An 18655-nucleotide genomic window follows, 5' to 3' on the forward strand; every position below is an offset into this window, starting at 1 on the left:
TTACGTATTCATGAATATAATTATTGTCCAGTCCGAGTAGACTTTTCCTTATAAATAGGTTGACATGACCACGTCTGACGTCTGTCTGCACCAATAGATTAAGTACTGAAAGAACCACTAATTTAAAAAAATTAATGTATTTGACTCCATATAAATATAGATTGGTATCTTTATCTTCTCTCGCAGTAAGAGATCTCATTCTTCTCAATTTATTCGCCTTGTCAGCGCATTATAAATATTTGCAAATTATCCGATCATAACTACGCACTTTACATATTTCTGAATAGTCATAATTTCCAAAATTTGGATACCATTCTAAAAAATTTAGTCTAGCTTCTTTGGCAAAAGCTATGATTACTATTCCGTTTATCTTTATCGTCGCGTTGGTGGGGGCGGTCGGATACTATGTTTTGTGTGGGAGGAGGAAAAATAAAAATTCGTTCGAATTGAAGGGAAAATTTCCGCCAGGTGAGTTACATACTTAGTTTTACGGAAAAGTATGCAAATTTCATGAAACCGTAAATTGTAAATGCGCTCAAGATCCTATTAAAGTGAGTAAACTATACGAAATCCAGAGTAAACGTTGACTTTATTAGAAGCAAAATTTACTCTGAAGTTAGTGTAGGTTGTAGTTTACTAAATTCATGGTGATACGACAAATATGTAAACGACGTTTATGTAACGACAATTATGTAACGACCTTTATGTAAACGACATGTATGCTACCCGATAAATATGCAATTTTCGGACTTTAAAGAGTGCACTTACCTTCAAAAAACGTGACATAATTTTTTAATAGGACAAACGAAAAACATTATCCGCTGGATTTAAATAAATTCTGTTTTTATTAAATTTTGTGTACCAAGGACCTCGTGGACTCCCGTTTCTTGGAAACATATTACAACTCAGTAGGACAAACCCTTTCCTCTTCCCGCCCAAGTGGGCGGAGCAGTACGGAGATATTTACTCCATTTCTATGGCGGGAACTAAGTAAGCTAAATACTTCGACGGACCTAAGTGTATATTTTTTAGCTTATGTTTTGTTACCTAGGAAAGAAAAATCCCGTAGTTTTGTTATTCGAAACCCACACCCATCGCAGCTTAAGTTCTTGCAGTAAAACTTTGTAGAATTATGTAGAAAATTTCTTCCCAGTCCATGCTTCAGAATCGTTTGTGTATAATTATGAACAATTCTACACAATTATGCATAATCATGTACAGCGTGGTTTAAACCAAGAACAAATTTTGCAGTGGGAAAAGTCGCTAAATCTCCATTAATTACAACATTTGGGATTGGCATTTATATTTTTATTTATTTCTACTAATTATTAGCTCGTCCTGCTTACATTAGAGCTATTGAATTCCTCCTGTCCGTCTGTCTGTCCGTCTGTCTGTCCGTCTGTCTGTCCGTCTGTCTGTCCGTCTGTCTGTCCGTCTGTCTGTCCGTCTGTCTGTCCGTCTGTCTGTCCGTCTGTCTGTTAATGAGTTTTTTGCATCAATTGATGCTAATTAAGTAGGCACATGTCAATTTTTTAGGAAATTAATAGCACGTTTCGTATCGAACAAGCGACACACAAAATGGTGCCAAACAATTGGGAGAATTGATTCAATACGCACCAAAAGTGCAGAATAACCCACAGAAATACATCCCGAGGAAAGGGGCCTAAAAAAGTCGAAATCATGTAAAATTTATGCGTGTATTTTTCCCGCTTATTCTCCACCATTGGTGCAAAACCCCACGAAAATTATGCATTTATTTTCTCCGCATTATTTTCTACCACCGTTGTAAAATTCTATCAAAATCATGCATTTTTTGTCCATTTATTTTGCACCATTGGTGCAGAAGTTTATGTACCAACTAATGTTGTCACCGAAGTATTACAGGACGAGCTACTTCTAACGTTACTACGTCTTATTTTATTACCAAAAATTGTGGCACTCTGATGACAAGATTGCTAGAATTTTGAATTTGAGACAATATTTCTGTAACTAAACGAATTTTTCCCATTGAAAAATTTGCCATATTAGCTTGACATTTAAACCACCCTGTATGTAAACACTGCTCACTGTAAGCAGTGTTTCAGCACAAGACCTGGCCAATTTTTGGCAGGAAAGCTGCAAATATTTTCATACAGGTTAAAAAAATTTGTTAAAATGTTCACTCCGTAATTTTCAGAGTTTACGTGATCTCCGACTTTAAAATTCTGAAGGACATGTTCTCTCAGGAACCAGCTTTCGCCGGTCGTTTCAAGCTCGGTGGTGATAGTCTGATTACTGATTTGTATACGAATGGACAACTCCACGGTATGGATTATGCAAATGGACTAATGCAAAATGTATCAATATATGCATGTTACCATATGCAAAAATAGATATATGCCAATTGCATCCATACCTGTTCAAAAAATTGTTTTCATTCAAAATTCATTCATCCCAATTCATTTCTAAAAATTGTCATGCATATTTACTAATTTTCTTTCGAACTCATTTCATTTCACTTCATCGGGCTTTATTTCTCATTTCGCCCTATGTGTGATAAAAAGAGGGGGAAATCCATTCATTGGCTCTAATTTATCTCAGATGAAGGAATCTTCCAGTCATTTTTATTCAAATTACACGAAATTAATTTTCATTAACTCTAATTCATTATCAAAATCCGTCAAATGAATGGCAGCGAACTGGTATGACTGCATCAACAACATGTCAATTTGCTATATAAATTATTTCTTGAGAAGGTATCATAAATTCGGAAGGAAAGCGGTGGGAGGAACTCCGCCGGTTTACAATTCGCCAATTGCGGGAGTTCGGTTTTGGCAAGAGCACCATGGAAGCTCTGATCATGGACGAGCTTAAGGAGCTATTGGACTGGATGAAATCCACGGAGGGTCAAGTCATCTCAGACATCAAGGACAAGATGACCGTCGCTATGGTCAATTCGTTGTGGATGATCATTTCGGGACACCGGTACAAACACGATGACCCAAAAATATTGGCCTTGTCGGAACAATTGGCAGAGTAAGTTATAAATATCATTACCGACTGGAGTATAAACATATGTGACTCTCCCAGCCCTGGTAGTAACGAGCATTTATTACCTATCTACATAGTGGGACCATTAGTTACAGCACAAGCATTTCTGGTGTTAAATCACAAAATAGTTTACCTATTTGTTAGAAATTTTTATGGATGAAAAAGATACTGGATATGGATGAAAAAGATGAAAAAGATTACGAACAATCCTACTTAATTTTCATAAACATCATATCAACCCGTCGCCCGGCGGGAGACGGGCTTAAACGCTAATTTAGAATATACTTGGATCTCTAATTTTAACCACAAGCCACAATCCAATGGATTATGGCCTTTTGATGCTGAGTGCCATTCTTACGATGAAATAAAATCAGGAATAATTAACCATTAAATCCTCCCCCAAATTATTTACACTTGTTCATGTGAACTAGGTACGTTTGATGATTTGTATTTAATTTCAATACATTTCAGAGTCCTTGAATTGGCCGCGAAAGGTGGTGGCATAGTTCTGTTTTGGCCCTGGTTAGAAAAATTGGGATACAAAGGCTTCACCGCATTCCGAAACTACACCGATAGAATGAGAAACCTGCTCACCCAGACGGTCCAGGAGCATAAAGAAACATGTGTAACGGATTTTTCCAGGTACACACACTCTTAATAAGGGGACGTTCTTAAACTTCATAACGCAAATTTTTGGTTTTCTGGACACCCGCCCACCACCTTTAACATGTGTCACATAGGCACGATATCATTGGGCCGACCCCCCACCCACCCCCCTTTGCGTTACGAAGTTTACGAACAAGTAAACTTCGTAAACTTGTTTCCCCTAACACGGTAATACATAATCGGCCCCGAACGGGGTGCATATATGGCTTGACGATAGTTTCTTTCACTAATGAATTAATGGTTACAAATCTTTTTAAGGGATTAATATATTCCAAATGTTTACAGGGACTTTATAGACGTGTTTCTTAAAGAGATCAACACCTGTGAGGACCCCAGTTCCGCCTTTTTCAAAGATGTCGGAGGTATTTACTTAACTGATAATGAAACTTTTTGTTCCATTATCAGGAAAGAGTTGAATCAAGTAAAAAAACGAATCACGTGGCCCCTATATTTTCGTTGAATGGCCACTTTTTGCATAAATTTTGTCTCACCTTTTCCTCCACGAAAAGGAAGGCGATCGTGGGTATTTTGATGTCCAATATTTTTCTTCAAGGAGGCCATTCAACGGGATGATAAGCGAAATGTGATTCCTAATTTTTGGCTTGATTTTTTAGGATATAAGTCAACGTAGCTTGAACAAAAAGGTTCCACTGTTGTATTTTTAAGGGTTTCTGTTGTCGCCGTGAATAATTTTACTTATTTTGAATAACGATATAATTTTTAACTGATAATTTAAGGTTTTAACTGTATGTAAATTAATGATTTGAGATATTGGGCATGGGCAATGACACGTTATGAAACAATTTATGAATATGAAATTATCGTATGTATGTATGTATGATGGAAAATGCTTGTGCAACAAAAAGTCATGACAAAGTCAAAATTATTTTATAAAACTGTTTGATCAATACGGTCTCATCGTCCCTTCCCCCAAATAAAACTGTGAATACACGGGGGAATTGTTTCGAGGTGGCGTATCCCGCAGACAAAAATTTCAACAGAGCATCATTTTATTTCCAATTAATTAAAAAAAAGTGTAATAAAAATTTTGAAAATTCTCATATTTTGATAATTTCCACAAAAAATATCAGAATTGATGGCCGTAATTCCCCACAGTAGACTGGAGCACCATCTTTCATCCAGTTCCGCTGGTCTCAACTCGGCTAATTTCACTCGGATACGACTACTGCCAAATGATGATCGTTTGATCAAACACAATGACTCGTTTTCAAACACAATAGGTATAGAAAATGCACATAAACTCAAACCAAACCGTCAGCAATGTAACTTTTTTTAGCCAAACCCTCAGAACAGCATTGCAGCAACAGCCCAACCAAATGGAAATGATGATGGTTAGTTTTGTTCCCTACTTGGTTTTCGTCTGCTTTGCTTCCTTGAAAAGGTTTCTTCAATATTTATTTGTAAGAAATTGCTGCAAACTTTAACCACTCCCACAGGCCTTGGGTGTGGTCGGAGAGCATAAGCGATAAGGACTAAAGTTGAAGCCCTTGAGATTATCTTTCGAATGACACCATATTTGAGGGGGGTAAAGCGGACACATTTGTCGTCCATGTGACCTGTGACCTTCACGGTCATGACCTGAGACCTTACACCAACATTTTCTTACAAGTTCGTATTTTATATAATTTTTTGAAGCAACTTCAAAAATACGAACCCTTATGATTGCTCCCACGTGGCGTTTGAGTCATGTAGTACATGAACGACCAAAATTTGAGGGTTGCTTCGTTGCATTACGGCAGAGTCCCGCAAAGGCGCTGACGGAGACATTTATTCCATTTCCATGGCAGGAACTGAGTAAGCAACTTTACCAGAAGGCTATATTTTTTATGTACATGGTCAATTTTTGTTTGCATTCAAAAGTTAGTCATCCCCATGAGCAGACTCCCTTACTCAACTGATAATAAATAATACATTGTCCATCATGACTAGACATGCACCGAGTACCGAAAAAGTCGACTCGGCCGAGCACCGAGTACTCGGTTATATTTTTGCCGAGTACTCGTTTCTGCTCGTTTGCCGAACACCGAGCAAACCTCGGCAATCGAGTACCGAGCAAGGCTCGCCCACCGAGTAAATTGTCAAAAACATCATCAAAAAAATCATTGTTTACATAATATTTAATTACTAGTACATTTATTTTGAGAACTGATGGACGGAATCATGTGAAGCTACTGATTCTTATTCCGTTTCCAGCATTTCGATTAAAGTTGATTACCCGATAGAATTAACAAATTTCATTGGTGTATTTTTCAAGTAAGCTTGATGTTGATTGGAAAAATCACATGATGGATAATTTGAACTGCTCGGTGTAAGTACCAGGTAAAGTGATACTGGATGCATATAAAAATTTAAGAAATACTCGGCCGAGCACGCAAAAATACTCGGCCGAGTCCGAGTAGTGAGAACACGGCCAAAACCTGCCGAGTACTCGGTAGCGCCGAGTACTCGGTAGCGCCGAGTACTCGGTGCATGTCTAATCATGACGATCACGATAATCCCACCATCCGCAACCAACGTGGACGAAATGTTAAAAATTTCAACACATTAGAAATACGAACACAATTCTCCTAAAATAAAGTTTTGAATTTTGAACCTGAAATTTTTTCAGTTTTTTCAAATTTAAAAAGTGTACCTGATGTAATTTAGGCAGGGATGGGCAATCCCAACAATTTCGATGGATTACGGATTACAGATTAATTAATTTAAAAATTATCAGGAGATTACTGGATTGGGATTACTTTGTTCCTGAAATAATGTGGATTACTTGTTGGATTACTGGGATAAATTAATGTCGTGGATTACGGATTACGGATTACAGTAATCAGATTACGGATTATTATCTGGATTACAAAAATCTATATTTATGTATTAAAAGGGTGAAGAGAAGCGAAATCCCTTTATGGAAAAGTGTTGTCCGCCGGTCTGTCTCCACGATAACTTTAGAACGGTTTTCAACAAGCGGTTTTCGCCAACGGGTTTCTAATTTTTGAGGTACGGATGAGTTCGAAGATGAGAATTGTAGGTCATAAGGTCACGGCGCCACGGGTAAAACGTGTCGAATTTTTTGTTTTGGCCGTTTTAGACGTAGTTTCTGGCGAAAATTACAAAAATCTAAATAGTTTTGACGTCATATGACCGAGTGACCGTGTCGACGACGCCAAGGTCGAAAATGTCGAATTTTTGTCTTGATACTTTTAGACGTCGTTTTAGGCGGGATTTCAAAACTAAAATCTAGATATAGTTTTGGCATTCCATGACCGCGTGACCGTCTCGCTCCACCCCTTTGCTACATTTCGTTCGCAACGGTTTATTCTGAATAGCGTCACACTTATATTTCATGATGATGATAAGTTCAAAAAAGAAGAGCTTTGAATGATTCATCTGACAGTCGGTTTCTTCGGGCAGACAAAACTGTGTTATAGTAAATAAACCCCTCTTAATTGTTCCAAAATTCTCTAAAATTTGCAACTCTGCTGAAAAATCCAGAAGGTAGTTTAAGCACTCAAGTTCAGCAAGTGACTCAGACTCTGGAGAAGTTGCGAGATGGAGCTGTCATGCCGTTTACAGGAGCAAAGTAATCCAGCAAAGTAATCCGTAATCTGATTACATTTTCCAATCTCGTAAATTGGGGATTACGGATTACATGTAATTTCCAGACCTAGTTAGGATTACGGACTACGGATTACTTTAAAATGTGAATTTTTCGTGGATTACTGGATTACGGATTACATTCAATGTAATCTGATTACTTAATCTGATTAAAGTAATCCTGGGATTGCCCATCCCTGAATTTAGGTTATTTTTTGATGCCGTGGTGCATGTGCTCCTGCTTGGCCAAACTTATGGGCGAGCATCATGCACCACGGCATCAAAAAATAGCCTAAATTACATCAGGTACACTTCTTAAATTTGAAAAAAAAACTGGAAAAATTTCAGGTTCAAAATTCAAAACTTTATTTTAGGAGAATTGTGTTCGTATTTTTAATGTGTTGAAATTTTTAACATTTCGTCCAGGTTGGTTGCGGATGGTGGGATTATTGTGATCGTCATGATGGACAATGTATTATTATCAGTTGAGTAAGGGAGTCTGCTCATGAGTAAACATTTTCAGTCATTTTCTTTCAAGCTCATTCCATTTCACTTCATTTCTTACTTCGCCCAATGTATTAAGCTTAAATAGGTCATATCAGCATCGGTGACTCTTAACGCTACAACGCATGCATGGACATGTGCATATGTATGCATGCAATTAATCTTACAAGGGAAGATTCCCAAATGCTCGTCGTGTCCAGGGCGGCCAATCAAAATTACATAATGTACAATTTAAGAAGCCATCCATATATTATGTCATCAAAAAATTTAGTTTGTGGCACCCACCCACCTAACGTAAACATTAAGGTATAGGGAATTTTAACATGGGGAACATAAGAACACCAAAACCACCCACGTACTAAAATGATGACGTAATATATGGACGTTCCCTTAATCTACCAAAACTAGATATTACGCAATTAATCTATTCATACTTATTAATTCTATTTTGTGAGCTGTTCCTTAACCTCTTTTCCCAGTTTCCAAGAAAATGTTGAAAGAAAAAAATTCCATTCACTCCTATAAATTTATTTACAGGTGTACGTTATCTCCGACTACAATATGGTGAAGGATATCTTCTCCCAAGAACCAGCTTTCGCCGGGTGTTTCAATATCGGCGGAGATATGTTAATTACTGATTTGTATTCAACTGGACAACCTCACGGTGAGTGTTAATTAGCAGAATGCAAAAAATAAATGCTAAGATTGAATTCCATATATTACGCAAACTTAATTAAATCCAGGATAACGTTAACTTGCAAGAGTGTAAAAATGACTCCGCAATTAGCAGTTTTCTTAATATATGATTCAGACTGTGCTTTTGTATTTTTAAAAAGTTAACATTATTCTTAAAAGCGAAAATTTACATATTATGTATCTGCACAAATCTATCAATTATTTTCATAAATTTCCAAGGCATCATAAACAGCGAAGGGAGGCCGTGGGAAGAACTCCGCCGTTTTACAATTCGCCAATTGCGGGATTTCGGTTTTGGCAAGAGCACCATGGAAGCCCTGATCATGGACGAGCTTAAAGAGCTATTGGACTGGATGAAATCCACGGAGGGTCAAGTAATCTCCGACATTAAGGTCAAGATGAGCGTCGCTGTGGTAAATTCGTTATGGATGATCATGTCAGGACACCGGTATAAACACGACGATCCAAAAATATTGGCGCTATCCAAGCAATTGACGGAGTAAGTAGGCTGCTACTTTTGTAGAGCAAATATGTATCTCTGCGGGACAAAAAAGACATAGTTTGGCCTCATTTACATCACGAGTTATATGTACGAGAGCAGGAGATTTCTCGTCACAGAGAAATAATTCTTCAGCAATATATAAGATAAAAACTTGATTTAAAAAAAATAATTTAAATTTATCCGTTATATGCATTCCTAAACGTAGTCTTCCTTTTGAAAGGTAACTCCACCCTCAATTCAATATTAAGAAAATTATGCTAAATCCAGAGTAACATTTTAGCTTTTATTTTAGCATACATATTTATTGCTGCTATTCTGAGAGCTGCTTACTGTTTACTATTTCCTGTGGTTTATTCAAGTGTCGCGAATCATCAGTTATACACTGCTTTTCAGATCAATACACAATAATAAAAATTTGTACTATTCTATAGCTCAGCTAGTTAACGCATCCGGTGGGAGAACTGTATATTTGTTGCTGCCTTTGTATAGGCTTTAAGCTAAAGCCACGTAATTGACGGACATACATAAGGAACATGATGAGTGCGAGAATTGTTTAGGGATACAGAGTTGATTGGGATTTAATGTCCTCAGCAGTGAACCCTGACTGTTGCTAAATATACCTTAATTGGATAATTTCTTATATTTAAGTATTTAAGTATTTACATACATCGTGGCGTCTGGCTACTCACCACCCACCAAGGCCTGTCTCACGAATTTTTTTACATACATTTCAGGGTACTGGAACAAGCCGCAGGGGATGGTGGGATAGTCTTATTTTGGCCCTGGTTAGAAAAATTGGGATTCAAAGGCTTCACGGGTTTCAGAAATAACGTCGAAAAACTGAAAAAGTTATTGACCGAAACGCTTCTCGTGCATAAAGAAACATATTCTAGAGCTGAACCAGACCAAGCGTACTACAAAACTCTTTTCCATATTTAGCAGAAGCAGAGTGAGACTCGGACTCTGGTGGGTATCCACCACCACCGCTGACTGTCGATTCGACAGTGCCGTATGGTGGTCTGTCTCACGTGTCACTTCCTGCAAATTGTTGACCGGAAATATAAATTCAAAAAAGCTTAAGTTTTAAATTTTGGGCGAATTGGTAATTCAGCATCACAAATTTTAATAACTTCAATTATATGTCTCATTTTCTCATGAGTGACAATAGTTTGTTACGGCTCTTGCAAAAATAAGTCCCTCCCCCAGAAACTTTGACCCAAAAAAACTCATGGTTCCCACACTTTGCAGTCTGACAACAAAAGCTTAAAATGTTCGTCTTTCGAAGGAGAAAAATCTGGCATTAGGTTGTCAGACTGCAAAGTGTGGGAACCATGAGTTTTTTGAGGATTTGTATGTACGTAAAAAAACCGCGAATTTTCAAATTTTGAAACTCGTGATGCATAAAAATGTTCGTATTCAAGGGGGAATTAGAATGTCAAATACAAGTCGATGTCTAATTCTTACTGTACGCTGTATACATTGACTTTCTCATTTTTTCAAATTCTATTCCCCCATTTTTGGAGGGGGGTTAGATGCACATATTTCAAAAATCGTTATGTTATATTTATCCTTGCACCAGGAATTCAATTTACAATTTTTTAAATTAAATTCGGTGACATCGACGCGAAAAGGATTTGTACAGTACACTTGGTCTTTATCTCTAACGACTTTTCAAGGTAAGCAGAAAGGTATCCATTGGTCAAGGAACACGTTTTTACATATCATACCAGATTTTGACAGGGATTTTATCGACGTGTGTTTGAAAGAGATCAGTTCCTGTGTCGACCGCGAGTCAGCTTTTTTCAAAGATTTCTTTGAAAAAATCTTTGAAATCTCTGGAGGTATTTATCAGTTTACTGGTGTTTAATTTTTTTGGGATTTGCTTAATTACTTTCGTTCTGTCATGTTAAGAACGCCAACTCTTAGCAGTTGTCAAAGATCTGTTTGAAGCTGGGACGGAAACAACTGCGACGACCTCATCTTGGATCTTTCTGTACATGGCGACATTTCCAGATGTGCAGAAAAAGTTGCAGAGGGAAATCGACAACGTAGTTGGAACCTCAAGATTGTGCAGTTTGTCTGACAGAGCAAGGTACATAAATGCACAGAAATTTAGAAATGAAACACTGCTTTCCAGTTTTTGCAATATTTTTCAAAATCGCACGCAAATTTAACCTTGTCGCATCTTATAGCCTCCCTTACGTTGAAGCCTTCCTCGCTGAAACGCTCCGCTTCTCCTGCATTTTCCGGGGGGACTTGGACATCGCGCCCTGTATGACGTGGTCTACAAGGGTTACGCCTTTCCAAAAAATACGTCCATCATGGCGAAGGTGTACGGAATCCATTTCAATCGAAAAATCTGGTGTGATCCGGAAAACTTCCGGCCAGAACGATTTCTAAGTTCGGACGCCAAACGTTTAAGAAACATGAAGCACTAATCCCATTTTCGATCGGAAGACGTCAATGTGTCGGCGAAACGTTGGCGCGGGACACACTTTTTCTCTTTACGACAAATATGTTTCAACGATTCCAAGTAAAGTTTGATCCCAATGATGCCGCTGCGAATCCAGGATTTGAATCGAAGGTGGGATTCATTATGACACCGAAGCCTTACAAAATCATTTTGACAGATCGGCTGTCATAGATGTGCGTACATGCTTGTCGCATATGTTTGTCGCTGTTCAAAAATTTTCCAATATTCAAAATTAATTCAACTTAAAAATTGGAATATTTGAAATAAAGTGTTATAAATGTCTTGCTACAATGGGATGTTTTGCGAAGGGAAAAATCGACAAATTACCGTTGGTTATCAGGATTTGGGACTGATCTTTTTTGTTAATTATTCAAGTTTAAAGATGACAACATTCTCAAAACGTTAAATTTCCACGGGAAAATTTTGATGACTAAGGCCAATTTTCGAATTTTCACGTTAGAAAAGTTTTCAATCCAGCGAGACATAGGTAAAATATGTAAGTACGTATGTACCTACATACAGTCAGGAGCAAAATGATAGGCGATAAAGTTTTTATCACTTAATTTTCACACTAATGAACTAAGAATGGAGGTCTCCCAACGTATGCTCACAGATTTGGAACAAATTAGTGTCAATCGATCACAAATATAATTAGTATCAAATTTGCAAATTGAATGATCTGCCAATACGCAGGTTTATCGGAGATATTTGCATTCAAAGCAGAAAAAATGCACAGGAAATTTGGAAAATGAAAAATATGCCAGCCTTTTGGTACGTTTTCTCCTCTTTTTGTGCAAATATCTCCGCCAAACCTGCGCATTGGCGGATAGTTCCATTTGCAAATTTCCTACTAATTATATTTGTGGTCGATTGACACTACTTTCGTCCAAATCTGTGAGCATACATTGGGAGACCTCCATTGTCAGTAATTCCATTATACATATTAGTGCAGAATTTCAAGTCACTTAGTTCATTATTGTGAAAATTATGGAATAAAAACATTATCGCCTATCATTTTGCTCCTGACTGTACTTGCCAACCTTCATTGCTCCTGTATTATCCGGTTTTAGGTGATCGAAAAATTACAATAAATTTCTCACCTAATAAGTAAAGCTCAATTAATCGCGAATCGTATGTTAAGCCATCGCCCTACGATGTCACTGAGGAGCGATTATGGTTGACAAGTACTCGAAAATTGTATCTTGCTTTAATAATTGCAGCATACTGTACTATATGTACCCACCCCTGGGGACGATTTGTCTCCAATTTATCACACACACCAACATTGCTTCGTGTTATTTTAGCGTGTAAAAGTGTGACGTGCATATGCATAAAATAAGCAGTAAGTTACAACTAGACTATTTATAGTATTTATGGTTTCATGAAATTCGCATGGTTTTCCATACATATGTAATAGTTTTGCCTACGGGCAGTAAATAAGTTGAAAATAAGTGCACTATAAATAGTCATCAATTTGTGCAAAATTTAATTTTTTATCATTTTTCGCATGCAAAATAAATTTATCTAAACAGGTGGTGGTGGTGCTTAACAATTACATAAATGCAATAATTTTGTAAATTACTAAATTTTATCGTAGTTTTATTTTAACATTCGTTATCAACTTGGATCATGGATACATTTATAGTTTAACTCCTAATAAGTTTCCTAATTTTGTAATAAATTTGCATTACAAAATACTTGGAAATACTTAACTTGCAGTTTTACTTTGGTCAAATTTTCCTGTACTAACCTGTAGTCTACTTACCTATACATATTTATGTCTGTACACTCTTAGAAATGGGGTTACGATTACATATAACCAAAACGTAAACGCATGTATGTAATTCTACCGCCGTGGTTATGAATTTGTCATCAACTGCAGGCCCCGTTCTAGGCAATGTGGCGCCCTAGGCAAAACCATAATTGCGCCCCACGTGCTCGCACCATCGGCGCTCGCAAAACAATGTTTTTGATTTTTTTAATTTGCGCTAAAATTCGAAAAGTCAGATGATTTTGAAGAACTAAGGTTGTGGCTGGAAAACAATTTAAAATTCGCGCCTCGCGCTGAAATCAGCGCATTATGAAAATACAAAAGTAAGCTTATTTTTTGTTGTGAACAAACTAAAATTGTATCTAGATCAATGTCATTTTTACACATGAAAGACCTGGAAAAGTTTAAGTAAACCGTTGTAACGTTAGAAGTAGCTCACCCTGTAATAATGATTTGATTATAACTTGCCCCAAAGGTGCAGAAAAATGCAACAAAATAGATACATAATTTTTTGCAATTCTGCACCAATGGTGCAGAAAAATCCAACAAAGTAGATCAATAATTATTATGCATCGAGGATGGTCCAAAAATTTTGCATCACTGGTGCAGAATTACCTACCAACGATCAACGATAATTTTGAAAAATTTATGTCAAAATTGTCTAATAAAATCCGCCGAGTAGTATGCATTATTGGTGCGTTATGCATCCCATCCCCCAATTATTTCGCATCATTTTGTGTTACCGATTGTTAGATATCAACTGTGCTATTTATTTACTAAAAAATTCGATTCGGTTTGTTCAATACCAATGGTGTGCCTACCATATTCAATAATTGTCAAGGGGATTTTTAATTAGCATCAATTGATGGAAAAAGGTCGTTAACCGACAGACGGACGGACATGAGGAATTCAATAGCTCTCGTGCTACGCAGGGCGAGCTAATAAGGGTTTCATTTCCGAGTTTTGCTGGACAAATTTTAAACTGTGTATGCTCAGAAATTAGCCGAGAAACATTTTTTAGCTTTCTAGAGTGCACGTGTTTTCGAATGTGCCGGAATTTTCATCCCAAATTTAATTTTTTCAAATTGCTGCTATTTTTCGAATTTTACACGCTTTAACAAATCAAGCGAAATTCTTGCTCACTTACTTCATTTTCAGGGACCCTAAAATTATATAAATAATTTTTCAACACTTTTAAAATTTGAGATTAACATACTACGAATATTGTTGAATCTTAATAAACCGCAAAAGTTTTTGATAATTAAAAGCGAAAAAAATGAATTTTTATAATTTAAACAATTCAGATAAAAAATTGTGCCCAATTTTATAAATTGGGTTAACATTTGAAAGCTTAACGAGTTTTAAAAAATGCAAGTTTTGCCTGAAAATTTATTTAAAAGTTCTGCCAAAGGTCAAAACAATAAAATTCAAATCAACGCAAATAAACAGGTACACTTATCTCAGAGGGTGGACAATTGAAAATTGCACGGTCAAAATCGTGGATAACCAGAACCACCCTGGATTTCTGCATTGCAAGTTTTACGAGGAAATTGCAAGTTTATCTGGCTGGATTTTCAAGCTAAAAGTAATGCACAACTGGCTGAACGTGTAGTGTATAGGGGTGCCTACCGGCGCCCAAAATTCTGGCGCCCTAGGCTGTTGCCTATAGCTAAAACGGGGCCTGAATCAACTGGTTATGAATTAATCAGCTCTGGTGACAATGTAATACCAAGTCAGTGGAACTTCTTAGTTAGTCGGTGGGAATTGTAACCACTGGATGAAAAATTTATAACCAGGGCGGTAGAGTCACATACGTTTACTTTTTGGTTATATGTAATCGTAACCCCATTTCTAAGAGCGTACCTCAGCGGGTGATGAATTGTTTCCAATTTATCAAGTAGTTTCAGCTATTTTATGTGAAGACTTTGTCCGTCTGTCTGTCCGTCTGTCCGAATCTCCGCCCGTCAGCAGGATAACGGAAGAAAAGATTGATATAATCGAAGTCGGTTTGTGGAATCATACATGTGACCTCAAGGGGAGGATCCTATCAACTCTTGGGATCAATCGGACCACACTCCCTGGTCTCCAGGGGGGGGGGGTGGTCGGGGCAAAATGAGATTTTTACAAAAATTGAATCTATCGATGAAATACAGTGAAATTGAGTGTTCCCGCGATGTCATGGGAGTGGTTGGGGTGAAGTGAGTCTGAGCTACTTCCGTATGCGCGTTTGCGACGGTTTATTTGAAGTGCACATATTTATATTCATACATACGTTAAATAAGTGTATTTATATTGACATTGCATGTATATGCCCCTCATCGTATTTATGTATGAGTAAATATGTACATATATATTTCTCATCGTGCTGTGCATTTACGTATTCATGAATATAATTATTGTCCAGTCCGAGTAGACTTTTCCTTATAAATATGTAGGTAGCCATGACCACGTCTGACGTCTGCACCAATAGATTAAGCACCAATAATTTTTAAAAATTAATTTATTTAACTCCGTATAAATACAGATTTGTATCTTTATTTCTCCAACAGGAAGATATTACCTCACTTTATTCACCTCGTTCGCGCAGTATAAATATTCGTACTCATATCGCGCGATTGTAAAATTATTGCATCATAAGCAGGCATTTTATTTCTAGATAGTCATACATCATTTCAAAAGTTTGGATACGATCCTTTAAAGTTAAGCCCAGCTTTGTTTGGAAAAAGTTATGCTTTCTATTCCCTTCATTTTTATCGTCGCGTTGGTGGGGGCGGTCGTCTACTATGTTTTGTTTGGGAGGAGGAAAAACAAAAATTCGTTAGCATTGAAAGGAAAATTTCCGCCAGGTGAGTTTTTTTTTATTTTGCGGAAAACTTAGCAAATTTCATAAAACCGTAAATTGTAAATGCGCTCTAAATTCTAAATTAAGTAAGCTACACGAAAGCCAGGGTAAGGGGAGATCAATAAAATTATGTCACGCAAAAAAGATCCCCCTCCCCCATTTAACATGTGTCGCATAGGCACGATATCATTGAATCCTTGGACCCCGTCTCGGGTGACATAATTTATGGACCGTCCCTAATGTAGACTTGATTACATAGAAACAAAATTTACTCTGGAGTTAGTGTAGTTTACTAAGTTCAGAGTGCACATACATATTACCTTCCAAAAAGGTGACATAATTTTTAAGAGTGTAAACGATAAACATTATCCCATAGATTTAAATTAATCGTATTTTTATTAAATTTAAGGACCTCGTGGACTCCCGTTTCCTGGAAACATATTACAACTCAGTAGGATAAACCCTTTCCTCTTCCCGCCCAAGTGGGCGGAGCAGTACGGAGATATTTATTCCATTTCTATGGCGGGAACTAAGTAAGCTACATACTTCGAAGGACATAAGTGTAAATTTTTTTAGCTTGTCTCATGTACGCTTTGTAACCTGGGAAAGAAAAATCCTGGGGTATTGCCCTTAAAAACCATAATTACCGACAATTCTGCATAATTATGCATAACTTTGTATGTATGTAAACACCCCTCTGCCTACAGTGCCTCTGCACAAACCCGTATCAATTTTTGACAGACAAGGCTGCAAATATGTTCATACATACATGATAAAATTTGTTAAAATGTTCACTCCGTAATTTTCAGAGTTTGCGTGATCTCCGACTTTAAAATGCTGAAGGAAATGTTCTCCCAGGAACCAGCTTTCACTGGTCGTTTCAAGCTCGGTGGTGATAGTCTGATTACTGATTTATATACGAATGGACAAATCCATGGTGAGGATTATGCAAATGGCCCAATGCCAAACATATGCATAAATATTTGCCAACTGCATCCATACCTTTTCAGTCAAAACCCATTAATTCCTATTTTTGATAGAAGATTTTCATTTTATTTTTAATTTATTTCATTACATCGGATTTTAATTCTCATTTCGCCCCATATATTAAAAAAAATGGAAGGAGTGAAAAATACTTTCATTCACAGCAACTCATCTGAAATGAAGGGATGTTCCAGTCATTCACATTCAAATGACAGGAAATTCATTTTCACTCACTATCATTCATTACCAAAGCCGGTCAAATGAATGATTGTGAACAGGTATGCCTGCATATACCACATGTCAATTTGCTACCTAAATAATTTTCTTGAAAAGGTATCGTAAACTCGGGAGGAAAGCCGTGGGAAGAACTTCGCCGTTTTACGATTCGCCAATTGCGAGATTTCGGTTTTGGCAAGAGCACCATGGAAGCCCTAATCATGGACGAGCTTAAGGAGCTATTGGACTAGATGAAATCCACGGAGGGTCAAGTAATCTCAGACATCAAGGACAACATGATCGTCGCTGTGGTCAATTCGTTGTGGATGATCATGTCAGGGCACCGGTATAATCACGACGATCCCAAAATATTGGCCTTTTCGGAACAATTGACGGAGTAAGTTATAAATATCGACCGGAGTACGTACTATGTACCAGCCCTGGTAATACCGGGCATTACCTATCAATAGATGAAATTAGGTGTTCCCGCACTGTCCTGGACGTTTTTAGGGTACAATGAGACAAAACAAAATTGATCGTTGGGGTGAAATGCAACTTGTGTAGAAATTAAAAATTTATGGGTAACGGAAATTAATCAATAAATCCCATCCCTTCTAATAATTTATTGAAGCTACTTTTGTACATATGTGAACTTGATACGTTTGATGACTTGAATTTACTTAAATACATTTCAGAGTCCTTGAATTAGCCGCGGAAGGTGGAGGAATTGTTTTATTTTGGCCCTGGTTGGAAAAATTGGGATACAAAGGCTTCACCGCGTTCCGGAATTACACCGATAGAATGAAAAACCTGTTCACTCAGACGGTCCAGGAGCATAAAGAAACATGTGTAACAGACTTTTCAAGGTACACACACTCTTAATAACCCGTGATCCATACATGATCGGCATAGAACGGTGTGCATATGACTTGACGAAATAGTGTCTTTCACTGACTGTGTGAATTAATGGTTACAAACATTCATTAATGTATACCAAATGTTTATAGGGACTTCATCGACGTTTTTATTAAAGAGATCAACACCTGTGAGGACCCCGGTTCCGCTTTTTTCAAAGATGTCGGAGGTATTTATTCAACTTGGCAGTTTTCATTCGTTAAGGGCTTGCTTATAATTGGGGTCTCTACTTCTCCTATTTTAAGAACGTCAACTCGTAGCAGTTCTCAAAGATCTTTTTGAAGCTGGGGCGGAAACAACTTCCGCGTCTTTCTCTTGGGTCTTTTTGTACATGGCGACATTTCCCGACGTACAGAGGAAATTTCAGAAACAAATTGACGACGTAGTTGGAACTTCGAGATTTTGCAGTTTGTCTGATAGAGCGAGGTAGAGATACTCCATAAAATT

General features: G+C 37.3%; 2 protein-coding genes across 2 annotated transcripts; both read left to right on the forward strand.

The window, feature by feature from the left end:
* Window positions 1-350: 350 nt before the first annotated feature.
* Window positions 351-4112, forward strand: LOC118437736 (cytochrome P450 2F3-like). The gene is made up of 7 exons (XM_035857057.1): window positions 351-468; window positions 867-990; window positions 2177-2304; window positions 2736-3015; window positions 3502-3672; window positions 3982-4058; window positions 4102-4112. Exons 1-7 carry the CDS (start codon window positions 351-353, stop codon window positions 4110-4112), a joined length of 909 nt encoding a protein of 302 aa, XP_035712950.1.
* A 13432-nt stretch (window positions 4113-17544) lies between these two features.
* LOC110856435 (methyl farnesoate epoxidase) lies at window positions 17545-18638 on the forward strand. Its single transcript, XM_022104919.1, has 4 exons — window positions 17545-17690; window positions 17989-18159; window positions 18301-18377; window positions 18454-18638. Exons 1-4 carry the CDS (start codon window positions 17545-17547, stop codon window positions 18636-18638), a joined length of 579 nt encoding a protein of 192 aa, XP_021960611.1.
* The last annotated feature ends 17 nt before the right edge of the window (window positions 18639-18655 follow it).

This window comes from Folsomia candida, unplaced genomic scaffold (genome assembly GCF_002217175.1).
Source record: "Folsomia candida strain VU population unplaced genomic scaffold, ASM221717v1 Fcan01_Sc016, whole genome shotgun sequence".
In the NCBI taxonomy this organism is placed as follows: Eukaryota; Metazoa; Arthropoda; class Collembola; order Entomobryomorpha; family Isotomidae; genus Folsomia; species Folsomia candida.